Raw genomic sequence first — 20,367 nt, forward strand, 5'->3', positions numbered from 1 at the left:
AGGCCTGTTAGTATTCTGAGCATACCGTGTGTGAAACATACAACCAGTACTTTAATATATTTGTTGAATCAATGTATGAAGATAGTATAATTATTAAACTCCACTAGAAACTTTGAATTAAATTTCCAATATTTTGGTAGGTGTTAAAATATTCTTGGCATAAATCACCATCTGGGAGAATGGGAGCAGAATATCTCTGAGGGACATTCATGGAAGTAATTTCAGGAGAATCCCTCAAACATATCGTGGTCATATTGATTGTTTAAGGATGGAAAAGCTACCAGCATTTCACTTGTCTGCTTTTCCTTAATAGCAAATACCTTTAAGATCTCAGTGCTTTAAAACTATGGTTTATTTCATATTTGCAATACATGTCTTCACCTGCAGATCAGTTTTGATTCTACTCCTGATGTCTTCATTATGGTTTCCAGGATGAAGAAATCCCCATTTGGATCACGCTAGTTTCATGGGAGAAGGGACAAGCAAAAGAATTTGAGGAAGCATTTGACGTTTCTTGAAGCTTGATTTCAGCCATGATACATAGTAGGCTTGCTTTTATGCCAATGGCTAGAGCAGGTCACATGCCCAGTTGAGTGAGAATTCATGATTCTTCCATGGGAAGTACTATATTTCACATAGCAATGGGCAAGGGATAGATTTTTTTAAGATTTATTTATTTGTTTGAAAGAGTTCCAAAGAGAGAGAGAGAGGCAGATCTTTCATCTGTTGGTTCACTTCCTAAATGGCTGGAACCCCAGGGATGGACCAGGCCAAAGCCTGGAGCAAGACCTTCATCCAGGTCTCCCACATGGTGGCAAGGGTCCAAGTACTTGGGACATCTTCTACTGCTTTCCCAGGTTATTTATCAAGGATCTGGATCAGAAGTAGGGCAGAAGGGTGATGAACCAGTGCCCATATGGGATAAAGGAGTCACAGGTGGCAACTTAGCCTGCTATGCCACAACCTTATCTCCAGGGAGATATTTTTTGAAAACAATACTTTACATTAAGAAATGTAGTAAGTCAGTCATGAAAACTTGTTTAGATTTTCTTTCTTGTATGAATGAGAAAAATGGGAGCATTATTAGAATTGAAAAATTTGATGTGGAGAAAAGTGGAACTTTGAAACTACTTGAATTGAAATTGTAGCAACTCAAGAATTATAACACACTAATATTAAATGTTAATAACAGGGGAAGCTTTATGGGGGTTTATGGGAATGCTGTATCACTTCATTTTTTTGTTTTACAAATTTAAACGAATTCTGAAATAAAAAAATAAGAAGTAAAATCTAGTGTAATACTTGCCTATGTTTCATTGGACATTCTTTCAATTCTACAAACTTGGCAAAGGCGATTTTTAACTGAACGATTTTTAACTGAAAGGCAGTTAAACAAGTCACAGCTGCTGCCCTGGAGACTGCAATGCATTGAAGCAGATGCCATGGAAGAGGAGGGAGGATTTCTTCCAGGCATTGAAGAGGTGCATTAGGGAAGACTTGAGTGTCAAATTTAAATTGCTGTCTTTTTAATAAACATATTGCGAAAATGAATGCATAAAATATATTGAAATTAATTACTACTTACCATTTACAATAACGATGATATCACGGAAGTCAATTTCTCCCCTAGCCTCCACTCTTCCTTCACACCTGTATATACCTTCATCACTTTTATTGATGTTGAGAATCTGCAGATTGTTGTTTGCTAACATAGCGAAGCGATCTGAAAAGCAAGCCAAGGGGAGGAAATGATATCAGAAAGTGAAGGCTGAGTCCAGTGTGCTCTAAATTGCTGGGAGTTAAAATATGGCACTTGTCTCACACTATCAAACTTTTCATCAACAAACAAATTCAAATTTGAAAGTAAAATGTAATTTCACGACTTCAATTTTTCCACTCCACACTGCCTTGTTACACCTTTTTTTCTAAAACACATTCAAGACTTTATATCCACATAAAATGGTTAGACTATTATTTCCCCCTTGGTATTCTGAGTGCAGAAATTATGCTCCAAAGAACAATGCGGAGAGATTAGATATTGCCAACATGAAAACTTTTCATTGCAAATATGTAGCAACTTGGGTATGAAAAAGGATTAGAAAATGTATTGAACATCCCTGTTCACACAATAATTAAACTAATAATTTTTCATACCCAGAGGAAGAAGCAAAATGATACAATAATATTCAAGTCACATAAAGGATATAAAATAGTAATATCTTGGATTTATTTAAGAGGTTGTTCTTTGGCTAAATGCAAGATAATCAGTTCTAGGAATGAATTAATTAGACTTTATCAATTTTATTTCAAGATTCCATTTTGGGTGGGTGTATTTGTGGCACATGCATGCATATAAGAATAAACCAGTAAGACAAATACATGAACTGAGTGCTTAAGGTAATCTGCTACAATGACCTGAAATCCTATGCAGTGTTTCTGCCTGACATTATTTTCATATCTGGCCTTAGTTAATATTCATCACAATTCTGTTGCAGTGCTAAACTCTTTCTCTTATCATATAGAGTGCTAGCACACCAGGTCCTATTTTGAGACATGTTTTGCAGGCAGTATCTTAGATCTCATTAATGAATGAATCCACAGATATCATTGAATATCATTTATTTGTTGCATATGGTATCTGAGATACGTCGATCCATAAAGAGCTGTGGTCTTTATTGCCTTTGGGCACTTGTCAAGTAGAAGGGACATTATTTTAGGGTGCCCCATCCCTTGGATATCTATAGTCAAAAGGTTACTTTTGGATGAATTTCACTGTTTACTGCTCTCTCCTATTTGCTCCCTTTTCAGTCACGGACATCATGGAAGCCACATGTGTAAAAAGGTAGATCCTTTACCAGCTTGGAGCACTGAATGGATGCATGAGGCGGCATCCTGCCTCTACCCTTCCTGATTATTAGATATTTCATGAGTGAAAAATAATTTCTCTGCAAGTAGGTCATTCAGATTTGGAGACTGATTTACCATAGAATTTCCTTAACAACATGGGAAACATTTTGGCTAGAAATAGAGGAATCACCAGACTTCTCATGGTCATTAACAGAAGCAAACAAGTGGCAACTTGTGGAAGAGATAACAAATAGTGCAAACATATGGGTCCCGAGGCTATCTCAGGGAGAAAATACTATAAATCTACAGTCACAAGATTTTCAGCACAAGTGGCATAAGCTTTCCATAGAATTTATTTATTGTTTAGGTTTCTCCTAAGAAGAAAGACAAATGTTTTAGCATAATTGCTCCCCTGGTAAATTAGAAGACAAACATGAAATTTTACTACCAAAGAAAAGTTATGGGGGAGTGAGAGGTAAATATGGAAGAAATTGTGATAAATGACTCACAAGAAGTCCTGAGATTGATATTGGACTGCTATTAATAATTTTCAATATTAATAAGTCTGTTGTCTCTTCCCACTTATTTGGAGAAGAATTCTGAATACTGGCTCAAATAGACCAGACAATATGCTAAGTTTTTAAGGGTTTTATTCAGTGAGAGAAATGCACATGAGAGTGAGGGCTTTCTTTAGGGGAGAAGGAGAGGTCTAGAAGCTAAGTTGGGTCCACATGGAGCAAGTATGCATGCAAAGGTCATGTGTGGGGCAACAAGGAAAACAAACATAACAAGGGAAAGAAGGGAGGGGCCCACCACGTTCCAGGTCTTTTATTCATTCCCAAAGGGGTGTGATTATGTAGTCTGATTGGCAAGTGAGCCTACAAGTGTGGTCAGGTAGGAGCGAGAGTTTTCCAGCTTATAAACCTAATCGATTTTATCCTATTTGCCTGCCTACATCAATAAAATTCAGAAATACTCTAAGATAGTTTATTCAATTATATAGTTGAAAATCATAATGAGAAGTATTCATTAGTTTTTACAAGTTCAGGGTAAATCAAAGGATACTCTTAATTGTATCTAGATGTTTTTATTACTGCCTTTTTTAACTTGCTAAACATGTTTCATTTAAATACAATGCTCTTTAGCTCCTTTTAATTGAATTAAGAAAAATAGTAAGAGGGAGCACTATTTCAAACAGAAAGACAAGACTCAATAAAATAAATTAGAATAGCTAATACCAATTTTTGAATGGAAATAAATCTGTTTCTTGTAATTGGAAAATTATAGCTTCCAAAGGCTGTTTTAATTCATAATATCTACTGAGAGAAAACTGGTAGAACTTTAGGAAAACAGTAATCACCTGCTAAATCTAAATATATACTATTAAATATGTTTGTGAGTGTAAGTATTTTTCCACAGAGAATCCAAACTATACAAAATTTTATCTCAAATTCCAAATGGGTTTGTGAAATCTAAGGACTGTTGTTGGCAATCTGCTAATAAAAAGTACATCAGTGATATGTGTTTCCAGAAAACAGTTGAAGAAAACAGTGCTTCAAACAATCATACATTACTAGGACTATGAGAAATATTTAACTAGTACATATTATCTGTTTTCTCAGTGTTACAAAATTCTATTCTAATTATCAAGGTAAAAAAATAAAAGCACAGAGCACACCTGATGAGGTGTCTGTTTTATGCTCTGTTTCTTAATTCTTCCCCACCCTTCATCCAATCCTCATTCAATGGCTACTGATGGTCATTAACATAGATAGACAAGTGGTGACATGTTGAAGTGATAGCTAATAGTGCAAACAAATGGATTCAGAAGCTATTTCAGAGAGAAAATACTAAAAGGTAGAGCCAGGGGGTTTTCCTCCCAAGTGGTATAAACTTTTCCGTAATGTTTATTTTTCTTTAGGTTGCTCTTGAGATACAAAAATGAAGCTTATGGCTTCACTTATGCATCTCAATTTCTCAGCTTTTCATTAGCCCAAACTACTCCTGTGAGTTTCATAATTATTTTCATATTATCAGTTTAACAGTCTTCCAGGCACATCTACTCAGAAAGGTCATAAATACTTCAATCTCAGTATGTTTAAAGTTTAGCTCAGTAACTCAACCTGAAATTCCCTGTATCTTTTTCTCCAGTTCTGTCTTCATACATATTTACAATGGCTTATGTGGAATTTGCTGCCAAGGCAATTCCCTAAGTCGTGGAATTCTTTGTATGAGATAAATTCTGGGAGTCACTGTTGTCAAGTCCATCTCTCTCAGTGTGCATATCCAGTCAAAGCCCATGTCCTATCACTTCTCTTTAGTCATTGCTTAGTCTGATTTTTCTTCTCTTTCTGTAATTATTTCATTAGGTTCCAAACTGATCTTAATATATGGAGTTTTGGCCAAATTATTCTCTTAACTGATTCACTAATAACCTTCCCAAATACATGGCACTGCCTATGGTCCCTGTGGATTAACTATAAACTCCTTAGAAGAAATGACAAGGTCATGCTTTTTTGGCTAGGCCTTCCTCTCCAGCTTCCCTTCTTAGTCTTTAATTTAAAAATTCTGGTTATATTCCACTTTCATGGAAGTATTCACATTATCCTTATTCATAATTTCTAATGAATAACAACTCATTCCAGTTTCTAGAAAACATTATTCATGTGATTTTTGACCCCTGGCCATTGGACATGGTACTCCCTCCACTGAAAAATCCTCCTTGCACTTTGCCCAGCTAATCTTTGAACTTATTTGAAGGTCACTCTTGCCTCCGGGCAGGCGGGCAGGCCTGTTTGACATCATCACCTATCCTAACTTCCTGAGGTGTTCCTTCACTGTCATTCTCTATTACAGCACTTTCTCTATCTCAAGGAAGCCTGTTTTCACTGTTTTATCAATGTATCCTTCCCTCCAGATTATCAGTATTTTGAAGGCAATGAGCATGTTTACATGGTTAACAATGAAGCACCAACATCTAGTACAGAAGGGTATATACCAGGTGTTACGTTGAATGAATCATTTACTAGAAGGAGATTATATACAAATTTTATGGAACAAAATGATCACATCCATAGTCTTAATGCAGATATAAAACCTCTATTAGATGTGAAGTATTTATGATGTGTAAGAAGTAATTCTCAAACTGGCTAAGGTTGAATAGATATTTGAAATGACATCTTTCTCCATAACAATGATACTGAGTCAAGATATTCAACTTTCATACAAAATGTCTCCTTTACTCCCTAAAAGCTTACTTAGATTCTTTACATGGAAAATCTCAACTACATTTATTCTGTATGAATGTAATGTTGACTATTTGGTGCACATCTACTATTAAACATATAAAACATTTCCATACCTTCCATATTCTATCTGGAACATCTCAATTTTACCTCCGTACTCATTTAGGCAACAGATGGCTATCTGGAACCTCTGCATTGCTCTAAATCCCTATACATGTTATTTTCATCAATATAAACCTGATCTCAATTTATTTGCTTTAATCAATGAAGCACAAAGAATAAAATTAGACAAAGTATACTATATATTGTAAATCTATTATAAACATACAGTTTGATAATAAACTATGTGGTAAGTTTTTTTTCCAATATTACAAGTTTTAGAAGTTTATGTTTTAAATAAGTTAATAATATATATCAATATTATATAAGCTACATTATAAATGTATAATTCTACTTCTTCTACCTTCCTATGTTAAATTTTCATTCAAGTCCTTTACTCTGCATTGGCTTTTCTAGTTTTACCTATAACATAAATCCATATAATTTTTGTATAACCGATTCCCAGGATTTTAAGACAAAAAAGAATGAGAAAGATAAGCTTACTTATTTGAGAGTCTGACCTATAGCCAAAATTTGTATTCATTCATGTAAATATTTAAGCATTTAGAATATGTATTTTATATCACATAGTTATTGTTTGAAATGAATATAAATGGTATTCTACAGATAATGAATCTGGCTTTTTTGTGTGCAGATTAGTATAAAAAGTTGTTCAAAGCTTCAGAGTCAAGGCAAAGGGAAGAGGCAAAATGGATTTCATTCTTTATGGCCGTCCATTCTGAGATGCTCAGGGACATGTGTGAACTCTAGGACAAGAGCCTCACTACACCACCACTAAACTTGGCCATTAATCTCTGCTTTGAAGTATTTTGTCTATGTGCTGTGACCCAGATGTACTTGTAAAGCACAAGCTTAGACAATCTGAAAGTGTCAGACATCATTATTTAACTAGTATAAAAGAACTGTGCTTCTTTTGAATGAGGGGAAAAACAATGAAAACACATACCATAATTTATTCATGTTAATAAAATTTAAAGCACTTATGCAAAAATAAAATAAGAGGAAATTGAGGATTATTTTTCATTTTATTATTATAATAGAAATAAAAAGTTTCAGTCAATAGCTGAAAAGCACTGCAAATATCATACTCAGAAAAATCCTTGTAAAATTTCAAAAATGACTATTGAACAGAATTATGATACATTCTCTCTACATATTCAAAAATAGATACCTCTACTTTCTCTCTTTTATGCTCTAGGAGCTTCATCTCTTAGAAACACAAAATGTGATCATCCAGGATGGAAAGTATTTAAAAAGATTCAATTATTTTGTACCTCTCTGCAAAGCAGGTGCATTGAAATATATTCTAAGTTGAAAATACTCCCTATGCACAATGGTAAAGGAACATAATATAAGCAAATTATGCTTTCAATTTCAAATGTCATATTGTTCTGGAATTTTAGCTCAGTCTGAAGTAAAATCATGAAGACTATTTGAATGAATGTACTTTTCTCATTATCCATATGTATCATACCACAACATTTAGAGCATGTAGAAATCTTTAAAAAGGATAATCCCAGAATAAAAATAGGATTAATGAAGATATTATTTTAATTTGCATACAGTGAGCCTGTAGGATCATATTAAAATTGCACTATGTAGGTATGTATGCAGAGGATTTATTCTTTCGTTTACTTAGTGCTGTTTTTAGTTTATTAATCTGTCTTTGAAACTAAAGAAAGGGTTAGCAATCTTCTTCCTTAACTCTCTATATATTAAGTATTGTTCAATTCTGCCCTCAAAGGAGTCACAGAAAAGATGTAAATATTGGGCATGGGTTTATTCTTCAAACGTCCTCTAAAAACAGTAGAGGAGCTAATTTAACCTGATGCCCATAGTTTGCCAAACCCTAACTCAGAGCTTAAGTTTCTGAAAATAGCTGTTTGACATTTAGGGTTAAAAATTACCATTTCCATAATCAGATATGTAGATTCAGTATTTTTAAAAACTGCAATATTTTTAGAACATATAACTTAGGGAGTTACCAAAATACTAACTGTCGGAAATAGCGGTGACTTCCTCATTATGATACAACCAGCTGATAGCAGGTGCAGGTGAACTGCTAACACGGCAAACCACTTCTGCATCCTCTCCTTGTTTGAATTCCTGAGGTGACACCACTTCTCTGAAAGTGAGCTTTTCTGTATTAAGAAATAAGATAAATCATAACAGTATCACTAATTTCTCCTGATAACATATTCTGGAATTTATGTTTATTGATTCTGGACTAAAGTAATTAGGAGAACCTGGATAATTTAAAACCTTAAGCATGACAATATAATTCAATTGCTCCTTAATAAATTCCCATTTTGCTGAGAATAAAATCACAAATTCTTACAATATCATAGTTGATCCTATATAAACCGAAGTCTACCTCACAAACCATTCCAATTTACCTTCTTTTTAGTCAGTGTTTCTCTGCCTTATAGTTCCTTGAATATTCCAGGATTTTCCTTGCATTTTTCACTCCCCCAAAATTCAGAAGACTGCCTAAATTCTCAAATAAAATAGCAATATATTTTGTCATTAAACATACCCTATCTCTCTATTGCAACCTAATATTTTTCCAATAGAGTTCTACTATATATATATATACATATATATATGTACATATGCATAATTTATTATCTAGGACTTAACACAGTATTGACTATACTATAATCGATGTGTTGAATAAATGAGTGAACATGTATTTTTCAATGAGGATTTTTCACAAAAGTAACACAACACATTGCTATCACCAAATAAAATGATATTTTTTCGTTTTGCAAATGCTAAACATCTTCTTTTGCATTATTTAAAGCAATGAAAAATATTTGCAAACACTATGTTCATTAAATGATCATTTTAATATAGTTTCAGTAATTGGTGAAAAGAATACTGAAGAAGGTAATATAAATGTAAAAAATATCTTTCTTGAGGAACTTACACTCTAGCAGGGTAAAAAAAAGTTAAATCAGGAAAAATGAAGGTAAGAACGTACTAACAACCCATCTTAGTCCTCAAATAGGAAGCCCTACTAAGGACATGTTCTCTTTTCTCTTTCATATCCTACATATATATGTATGTGTGTGTGTGTATATATATATATATATACACACACCACAAATCTACAGGGAGAGACAGCCTAAGTTTCTATTCTAAAAATGTGTATGTTTTTACAATGATGGAAATGTGATTACAAGGCATTGTTCTTGTAAGTTCTTTATGCAATACTAATTGGCACATTCTCAAAACAGGTCAACAGGGCCAGCTTTGTGGGATAGAGGGCAAAGCCGCCACTGCCTGCAGTGCTGGCATCCCATATGGGTGCCGGTTCAAGTCCTGGCTGCTCCACTTCCAATCCATCTCTCTGGTATGACCTGTGAAAGCCATAGAAGATGGCCCAAGTCCTTGGGCCCCTGCACCTGTGTGGGAGACCCAGAAGAAGCTCCTGGCTCCTGGCTTCAGATCAGCTCAGTTGCAGCCATTGTAGTCCTTTGGGGAGTGAAACAGAAGATAGAAGACCTCTCTCTGCCTCTCTCTCCACCTCTCTCTCTCTCTCTCTCTCTCTCTCCTTCTCTCTGTGTGTAACTCTAATTTCAAATAAATAAATAAATCTTAAATCCAGCTCGACATATGATTTAGGTACTACTGTACCCATTTTAGAGAAGAGAGAATTGAAAGCAGAAAGGTTAGATGCTTTACTCAAGGTCAACAAAGTAGTTCACAAAGTCTGGTTTCATATTCAGAATCTCTGCAGGCTTCAAAAACAATGCTATAATAGATTAATGGATCTTAAATGGAGAGAACAGAGGAAAGCAATCCAGCTCAAGTATAAAATCAAGTTTAACTATGGAAAATCCTATTGATGAAAATGTCTGGTGGCAGAGGATCCTGAGTACATGTTATTCTGCACTAGATTTGTTTTCAGTGTTCTCTCTGTCTACTCCTGTTTACTGACCCTTCCTCCCTGTTTTACTCTAGAATATAAAGTGGTGTGGTGGCATATTCAATTTCATATATCTAATGCTGGTATTTTATTTTAGTGTGAAAATTAATCAGAATAAATCTCAAACCCCTAAAACAGACCATTATTTTCTATTTACCCACTTTATTCTTAGAGACCTGAGGAAATAAAATATTTTTATTTATAATAGCTAATGAACAGAATTTTTTTCATGTCTATATTTAAAATTTCCTGTTGTCTACATCCATCCTACTTTACAATTCACTGTGATAAAAGATAAATAATTGGGGATTGCATTGTTACATGGCAGATAAAGCTGCTGCCTGTGACCCTGGCACCTGATATGGGCGCTGGTTGAAGTCCTGGCTGCTCCACTTCCAATTCAGCTCCATGCTAATGGACTGGGAGAGCAGAAGAAGATGGCCCAAGTCTATGGACCCTGCACCCATGTGGGAGACCTGGAAGAAGCTTCTGATTCCTTGCTTTGGACTGACCCATCCCTAGCCGTTACAGCCATTCGGGGAATAAACCAGACGATTGAATACTCTCTCTCTCTCTCTCTAATTGTACCTTTCAAATAAATAAAATAAACCTTCAACAAAAACCGGATGAATAACTGATATCTTTAAAGGTCAGAGGATCATGTAGTATATATGAGAGCACTTTAAACAATTTGTGGAAGAATGGAATCACAAAATAAGTTTGGGAGTGGGGTGGGCATTTAGCCTGTCAGTTAAGATTCCAGTTAAAATGATAATGTCCCAAATCACATTTCCTGGTTTCAATACCTGGCTCCAGCTCTTATTTCCAGCACTTTGCTAATGTACACCCTGGATGGCAGTGGTTATGGTTCAAATAATTGGGTTCCTGCCACCCATGTGGGAGACCTGCATTGAGTTCCCAGGTTCTGACTTGGTCCTAGCACAGTGCTGGCTGATGTGGGCATTTGGGAAGTGAACCAAATAGATGGGAGCTCTCTCTCTTGCTCTTTCTTTCTGTATCCCTCACTCTTATTGCATCTCTCCCTCTCAAATATATACATACATACGGATACTTTTTTTGAGAAAATTAGAATTTAAGTTTATTTTGGTTTACAAGAATTTTGAAATCCAGGCATAATTTTGGCATAATATACATTTGTGTGCATGTAAAACATTTTTGAGGCAAAATAAAGTTTTAATTTTGTTTTCAACAAAATAAGGTTATTTTTTACACCAAAAGTAAATCATCTTTTAATTCTTTTTTAATGCCCTTACACTTAATTGTCAATGTGCATCATTTTTATTATTAACACATTTTATTTTGTGAATTTCTTTGCAATAAATCACAGTTTGAATTAACTTCAACTTAAAAATATTTGACTTACGGTAAATTTCCAAAACTACTGTAGCTTCTTGTGTCTGTCCTTTGGCATCCGTTGCTTGACAGCGATATATCCCTGCATCTTCTATATTTGCATTGTAGATGGTTAATCGTGATCTAACGCCTTCCTTCTGCACCACTACCCTCTGTGTTGAAATTATCTTCTCTCCTTGAGGATTATACCAATCTATACTCTCCGGTTCACCAATTGCTACAGATTCAAGTAAAAGAAATGTTTGAAAACATGTCTTAAGTGTTGTTTTGGCACTGGCATATAACATCATGTAACAATTTTGACAATTTAGTAAATATGTAAATGAAAGACTGGAAATCTGAAAATCTTACAAAATTGAAAGTAAACACAAATGTTTGCACAAATGTTCATCTTTGCTTTTGCAACGCTGAGGACTCAATTTCACCCAAGTAAGAAAAATCGAAAAGTTCCATAAACATACTCAAAGTACCAAAATCGACTTGAGTACTGAGCCATGCATAGACCACACCTGATAGATATATCCAAAATGAGACATGATTCCTAACGTGATTAACATGAATTCACAGCCCAACTGTCTCCACTAGGGTCAAGGGAAAGCACTTTATTCCCTGATGAAGCAGAGTTTATAAAACTGTAAATCGCCAAACAAGCTTTGGCCTTTGATAATATTGACTTTTGAATTATTTTCCCAAGTTTTTATACTTGCACATATAAAGCCAATGGCCTTTTTTTTTTTTAAATGGAGTCCAAATCTGATGAAACAGTAGTTTCATCATTTGAATCTAACACTGTTAACTATTTAATCATATGATAATTAGAATGCATTGAAACCATACTTTACAGCTAAGCAATTACAACTAAATCATTACAGGGTAAACATTTGTTTAAGTTTTCCAGTTCAGAATCTAGATTATTATCTTATCCCTAAAAGCTGAAACTTCCTGTGTTTACCGTTAGTCACCAAAAGGATGTATTTCACAAAATTACTTGAGAGATAATTTGTAGAAGCAGCATACACTATTAACTCAAAAGAATCAGGGAAAATGCATAAAGTTAACTAACATCTGCAGACCACTTTGAAGAAAATTATTCCTTCATATTTTTACTAAAATGATTTTAGAAACAAATTATATTCCTTTCTGTAACAAATTAGACATGCTTGAGAAAAAGTATGAAAAAAATGTTTAGGTGAACTCTTAAATGAATCTTAGCTATCTCTAGTTTTTCTGAAGCTATAAAATTTTAGTGGCTACAGAATAATGCATTTAATAGTGAATATTTGTTTTCATTTTTATTTCTATAGAGAAGTTACAAAAATATGACTTAAATGAGAATCACCTTAATTTTGAATATTGCAAAATCACATACACTATAAGGATACTCTGAGAAATATTTTGTACATTTTCTTTCTTAATAATATAGCATGAAACTTCATTACCATAAAGAGATAATTCTGGAGAGTAGTATTAATTATCTCTTTTCCAGGATATCTAATAAATGATATTCCTATAAAATATTTCATATTAATGAGTGGACTGTTGGACATTATTAATACAGAGTACCTCAAAAAGTTCATTGAAAGTGAAATTATAAACTAAGTTTATAATGGTGTAATATTTTCTGATATCCATGCACACTACTATTTTCTTCATATGCATTTTGTATGAATTTTTGAAGAACCTTCATAAATATCATGAAATTTTTGTTGGTTGTCTTTAAAATGTAGTTAGCAAAATTCATTTGCTATATATGACAATTCTTATTAACATCTTAAGAGATGACCACATTCTAGCTTAAGTTTGAGACATTTATCTTACTGAGGGTTATATATCTATGTTTCTAAGGTATCTGAAAATTTTGAGTCATGTCTATATAATCACCATTGTAGTAGATGCCATTTATATTCTCATTATCAATGTGTTCTGATGTTACCATTTTTAGGGTTCTATTTTACTACTAAATGTAATATAGATAAGACCATTTTCAAGGTCTTTAGTTACATGTTTTTAAATAAAAGTGATAAAGGTTTACTTAATTTGCTGTCTTCTTAAGAAACTTAGTAACACTGAATGATATTAATATACACTCTTCAATTCCATCTTAATTTCACCTATTCTAATTCATAAAGGATCTTATTATATGCAATGCATTGATATGAAAATAACATTTCATTTCAATTTTCAAAATTAATTTTTAAACTGTTTTATTGTTTTATCATTAACAGGATATAACTGAGGAGTGCAATGTGTAGATAAAACAGACAAGATTCAGAAACTTAAGCTAAAACTCTGCTTACATAATCCATGATGATGAACTATTCACTCTCTACTATTTGATTTTATATTTGTCAATATGCAAAAGGAGTATTAACTGATGAATACCTTCAGATGTTTAGGAAGGCAAATATATGAAGAATCATGTTCATTTTTAATTTTGTCATATGATGTAATATTATATACATATATGATGTGATTATTATTTATAAATGTATTATTATAACTGTCCAATTTTAACAATTTTAATAATAACTGAAATAAGCCATGTTATTCTTAGTAATAATTTGTAATATATTTTATTAGAATGGTTACTTTAATTTATTTTTGATTTATTTTATTATAATCAAGAACAAAAACAATTCTAAAATATTTTAATAAGCAATTTTCACACTAAGTAAATATTTTAAGCTTCGTTATGAAGTTATATGCATACAAGTGAATATGGTGAATCTAAAGATCTGTAAAATGAATCTAGTCATCAGTTCTATAATACACTGAATTAGAATATCAAACTTAACTATTTAAGTGTCTTCTGAATGAAATCTGTGTATTCCTCATTAACCTTATTAAAAAGGTCCATAAAATTTTCCATAAACCTCATGACATTTGATACTTCTAATTAAAAATCAATAAATCTTACAGTTTTCTTCATTAAGTGACTAATTTTAAATGGGTATTCTTCTTTCAGAAGGATGAACTCATTTTCCTTTTTTTGTCCTAAGATGTTCATTCAGGTGTAACTATATTGCAGTGCACTGTATCCAATTTATTCATTTCATATTTATAAACAGGTTCAGTTATAATCTTTGCATTTATCTTGATATTATCATTTAGACATGAATACCATTTAAATATATTTAAAAGTTATTGTGCATACTTTCTATTTCATAATAAGTTCCATTCAAATAATTCAAATAGTTTGGTAGTTTATAACTTGAATTTAACACAAAAAATACACAACTCGTAATGTGGAAACGTGAATTATTAACACTTCTCTAATCATTACAATCCTCATGATAAGCTTTAGTTTTCAAAGAGCTGAGTTTTTAACTACTTAAATTTAGCCAATATATTTTATCAATAATTAAAGTGGAAAACATTCTGAAAATATGTATGGAAATACATACCTGTGCATGTGAAGAATTTAGATTCACCCACACTAAGCTCTACTTTGCTAAGTGAAATTGTCACTTGAAGAAGAGCTGAAAAAATAATTGAGTAATAATTAACTTATGTTTTACATATGAGTTCTAATATGTCAATACTTGATGTGTAAAACACACAGTCCAAACATTAAACATTTTTAGCTGATTTTTATTTCCCATAAAGACAAGCAGAAGCTCTGTAAAAAAATCCAACAAAATTATATATTTACATTATTATAATTTCACAACCAGATCGAATCTATTATTCAAGTTAACATATTAAAATTCTGTAAATCAATTAAATTATATAATTCATAATCAGAAAACTATATTTTATTCATAGGCTAGGTCTTATATTGAATACTAAGTTGGGAAATATCTAAATAAAAATTTTATGGCAAAGTTGGAACACGATTTGAATGAGTAAACCTAAACAGTCATTACAAAGTTTAAGAATATATAGAAATTACATTTTGACTATCTTCTAAAATATTTACATGCAAAAAGGCATATGAGTGAAGGGAGCATTGCATAGTGAATGATGGATGCACGTTTATTTTCACATATAATAAGTGATGTTAGGATCCAGGATAATGACAATTTAGGAGAAGAGATACTTGATTTTTCAAAACCTTACTGCCAAATATGTAACACAATAGCTGAATAGTCTGGAACTTTGAAGTAAATTAAAATGTAGCTTTAGTACAGATTGACATGGTGGACAAGACACTGTGATAATTCCATAAAGTATCACACCATCCATTGTTTTGAGAAATAAACAGTTAAGCTTTAAATGAATTAATGGAATTGTAAGGAATAAATGAAGGAAATATGAAAATAAAGGACAAGTCTATACTGAGAATTTGATGACCCAAGTAACCAGAAGTTGACTTAGATGAGCATTGAATCACTTAAACCTTGGATATATACCCAAGCTTCTCCAGTACAATGAGATGCTACAGAAAACCATTTAACACTAGACTTGAATCATGCCTTACCCCACCACAACATACAGTGAGAATTAAATCATTCAACAGACTGGCAAATAGAAATACCGTGGAGGCTTGTCTATCACAGATTAGTTACAGTTAAACTACATTAAAATTTGGGATTTTTGGCTATAAGTATATGTTCTTTGGAAAACCTTAAGCAGACAAACTATGCTCAAATGTGTCTCACTTCTAGAGTTGACAGCTAAGTGGCAGAACACTCATAAGTGCCCTTTAGGAGAACCACATCATTGCCCCAACATTTTATAAGCAAAGCTCTCTTTATCTAAGCTTGCATTTTGATATAAAATCCATGATGACAGTATGCATTGTGAACAAGTAATAGGAAACCTTTTCAGCAACCAGTAAGAGAAAAAGACACATGAAATTTAAAATAAAGCACATTATAAATTAAGAATATGTCATCGTGGTGGATGCTTGGCTAAGTGGTTAAGATGCTGTTTATAATGTCCAGTATCCTCACTGGAGAACCTGGTTTGAGTCATGGCTCTACTCCCAATTCAGATTTCCTGTTAATGTGCACCCCCAGGTGAAAGCAGGTGATGGCTCAAATGCTTGTCATCTGCAAACAGGAATTATTTGACTCTCTGCTTTCCAATTTGTAACCCTTTGATTTCTTTTTATTATATAATTGCTCTGGCAAAAACTTCCAGAACTACACTGAATAGTAATAGTGAGAGTAGGCATCCTTGTCTTGTTCCAGATCTTAGTGGTAATACTTCCAGCTTTTCCCACTTAATTTGATACTACTTGTGGGTTTGTCATATATTTCCTTGATTGTGTTGAAAAATGTTCTTTCCATACCCAATTTGCTTAAGATTATTATTCTGAAAATAATTGTATTTTATCAATGTTTACTCTGCATCTATTGAGATATTCTTATGGTTTTCATGCAAATTGTTGCTGCAATGTATTAAATTTATTAATTTGCATACAATGAACCATCCCTTCACCACTGAGCCAAATCACACTTGGTCTGACTGGATGAATTCTTTCATGTGTTGTTGGACTAAACTAGCTAGTATTTTGTTGAGGATTTTGCATCTATTTTTTTTTTTTTTTTTTTTGACAGGCAGAGTGGACAGTGAGAGAGAGAGACAGAGAGAAAGGTCTTCCTTTGCCGCTGGTTCACCCTTCAATGGCCGCCGCGGCCGGCGCGCTGCGGCCGGCGCACCGCGCTGATCCGATGGCAGGAGCCAGGAGCCAGGTGCTTTTCCTGGTCTCCCATGGGGTGCAGGGCCCAAGCACCTGGGCCATCCTCCACTGCACTCCCTGGCCACAGCAGAGGGCTGGCCTGGAAGAGGGGCAACCGGGACAGAATCCGGCGCCCCAACCGGGACTAGAACCCGGTGTGCCGGCGCCGCAAGGCGGAGGATTAGCCTAGTGAGCCGCGGCGCCGGCCCGGATTTTGCATCTATTTTTATCAGGGATGTTGGACGATAGTTCTCTGTGGGATCTTTTCCTGGTTTTGGAATTACATATGCTGGTGTCATAGAAGGATTTTGGGAGGATTTGCTCATTTTCAAATGTTTTAAATTGTTTAAGAAGAATTGGGAATAGTTCTTTTAAAAGTTTGGTGGAATTCATCAATGCATCTCCCCAGTCTAAGTTTTTCTTTGTTGCTGGGTATGGAGAATTTCTTTATTACTGATTCAGGCTCCATCTTGGTTATTTGTCTATTTAGGTTTTCTGTATCTTCATGCCTCAACTTGTGGATTTCACTAATGTTGATATTTCATATTTTAAAGTTTTACTTTTCACATCTATTAGAAAGAGACAGAACAACTTTTGAGGTGCAACATTATGCAGATTCACTATATATAAGGACCACTAAAGATTAAATGATTGCATTAATTATAAATCAGTTAACAAAGCATTTTGCAGCCATAAAATAGATATCATCTAAAGCAAATCTTATTTAAGAAAACAAAACTTTAAAGCCCCAAAATTCAAAAGTGAATTCACAGTAAATCTATTTCCTCTGTGAATGGCTTTCAAAGAAATATAAGTATTAAAAAACTTGAAAGTAGATGTGAGTCAACTACCATGAAACTGTTTATAGATTACACACATTCTGCAAATCACTCTTCTGGATGCTGTGGCATGAAAAATCACAAGTATAGTTCTAAATGCAAGTGAATTTTCAATTTATTTGGGTGGGGCAATGAAACTACATAAAGATATGAAAAATAATATAATATGCTGTATATCAATATGCTCACATACTGTTCATAGAGGAAAATAAAACTTAGACTCAAAAGATGGGATCAACTTTGTAGTAACAAAACTGGATTAGAGACAGCATTTCATATAAGGTAAATCATAAATATTCATAGAATATACAGGGAATTGGAATATCAGTGTAGATAAGCATCTTATACAGATGTAATTGAGATGACATATGAAAAATACAATGTAAAAGCCTCCGAAATATATTAAAAGCCATGGTTTAATATCTATACTTAAGTTTTTGTTCTTCAATTATTTATAAATAGAAACTAACATGATAAAATTGACATTTAGTAAAGATAGGTCTCGAAGTAAGATGACTGACATAATAGATTAAGGTAACTATATAAGCAGTTTAGGAATGTTGGTGAGTATCTGGATTGACTGTGGCAAAGCTCATGGAAAAGTAGGGATGGTTATTGTAAATATTTCAAAATGTAACTTATCTTGGTGATCACTCAGAACATTAGCAGTAGAGGGGAAAGGTTCCTATAAGACTAGAGTCACCAACACATGTAGTATGTGAGTATTTGAAGGAAGACAGGGAGAATTTTCACTATTTCTCCTATTCAGCTAATGTATGGAAAAATGTGAAGTCATAATTTATTTTAAAATGAAATGTAGACAACATTATAACAAAGATTACTGCTGTCATAATGAAGCTTAAATTAATATTTATAATTCAAGCAAGCATGCAGATCAAACAGCAGATATTCAAGGGACTTTCTTAATTTACAGAAACATAAATATAACGAAGCCATTGGCATTTCTAAGCTCCATCAGGGGACCAAAAGCCGTTTGCAATTTGATTCAACATTTAACAGTGACATTTAAAATGGCCAGTCTATCACCTGCAGAGATTTAAAGCTGACATCCTAATCAGTCTACTACCCACCTGACTCAAACCCGATCTGAATTCACTAAGAATATCAGTGATATTCAGAGATGATTTAAGGCACTCCCTATATCTTGCAACTATGCCTTATAACATTTTTCATACACACAACTTTTTCCCTAAGCCTTTACATCAAGGGAGTTAAAAGAATAAGGCACTCAATTTAGTAATAATAGGAATCCTCAGAGAATTTTATTCCTGAAAGGTCTTTTTAAATTATTGATTATTCCAATTGAATATTATTTTCTTATTTAACACACATTTTAAAATTTTATCTAATCCGAGAGAAGTATCTGCTTTATTTCATTTTTTTATTATTGACTGTTCATGGCAGTGCATTTCTTTTTTTTTTTAACTTTTATTAATGAATATAAATTTCCAAAGTACAGCTTATGGATTACAATGGCTTTCCCCCCATAACGTCCCTCCCACCCACAACCCTCCCCTTTCCCACTCCCTCTCCCCTTCCATTCACATCAAGATTCATTTTCGATTCTCTTTATATACAGAAGATCAGCTTAGCATACATTAAGCAAAGATTTCAACAGTTTGCTCCCACACAGAAACATAAAGTGAAAAATACTGTTTGAGTACTAGTTATAGCATTAAATCTCAATGTACAGCACACTAAGGACAGAGATCCTACATGAGGAGTAAGTGCACAGTGACTCCTGTTGTTGACTTAACAAATTGACACTCTTGTTTATGGCCTCAGTAATCTCCCTAGGCTCTTGTCATGAGCTGCCAAGGCTATGGAAGCCCCCTGAGTTCACCAACTCTGATCATATTTAGACAAGGCCATGGTCAAAGTGGAAGTTCTCTCCTCCCTTCAGAGGAAGGTACCTCCTTCTTTGATGACCCGTTCTTTCCACTGGGATCTCACTCACAGAGATCTTTCATTTAGGTTTTTTTTTTTTCCCCAGAGTTCTTGGCTTTCCATGCCTGAAATAGTCTCATGGGCTTTTCAGCCGGATCTGCATGCCTTAAGGGCTGATTCTGAGGCCAGAGTGCTGTTTAGGGCATCTGCCATTCTATGAGTCTGTTGTGTATCTCACTTCCCATGTAGGATCGTTCTCTCCCTTTTTGATTCTATAAGCTAGTATTTGCAGACACTATTCTTGTTTATGTGATCCCTTTGGTTCTTAGTCCTATCATTATGATCAATTGTGAACAGAAATTGATCACTGGGACTAGTGAGATGGCATTGGTACATGTCCCCTTGATGGGATTGAATTGGAATCCCCTGGTATGTTTCTAACTCTACCGTTTGAGGTAAGTCAGCTTGAGCATGTCC

The 20,367-nt window shown here is 33.7% G+C and overlaps 1 protein-coding gene across 6 annotated transcripts in view; it reads right to left on the reverse strand.

The window, feature by feature from the left end:
• The window catches only part of NCAM2 (neural cell adhesion molecule 2), a 604,741-nt gene that overhangs the window by 278,648 nt on the left and 305,726 nt on the right, over positions 1-20,367 (reverse strand). For 4 of the 6 annotated variants that reach the window (XR_011388335.1, XM_051819201.2, XM_051819203.2 and 1 more), the window contains exons 2-5: positions 14,922-14,996; positions 11,528-11,734; positions 8,210-8,353; positions 1,586-1,723 (exon numbers count right to left, since the gene is read on the reverse strand). Coding sequence is in view for 5 of the 6 variants with exons in the window: in XM_051819201.2 (XP_051675161.1) it covers positions 1,586-1,723; positions 8,210-8,353; positions 11,528-11,734; positions 14,922-14,996 (564 nt within the window). In the remaining variant the exon portion in view is untranslated. Of the gene's footprint in view, positions 1-1,585; positions 1,724-8,197; positions 8,354-11,527; positions 11,735-14,921; positions 14,997-20,367 lie in introns of those variants that run through there. The other 2 variants (XM_070073156.1, XM_051819204.2) reach the window with 2 other exon arrangements.

This window comes from Oryctolagus cuniculus, chromosome 4 (genome assembly GCF_964237555.1).
Source record: "Oryctolagus cuniculus chromosome 4, mOryCun1.1, whole genome shotgun sequence".
Lineage (NCBI taxonomy): Eukaryota > Metazoa > Chordata > Mammalia > Lagomorpha > Leporidae > Oryctolagus > Oryctolagus cuniculus.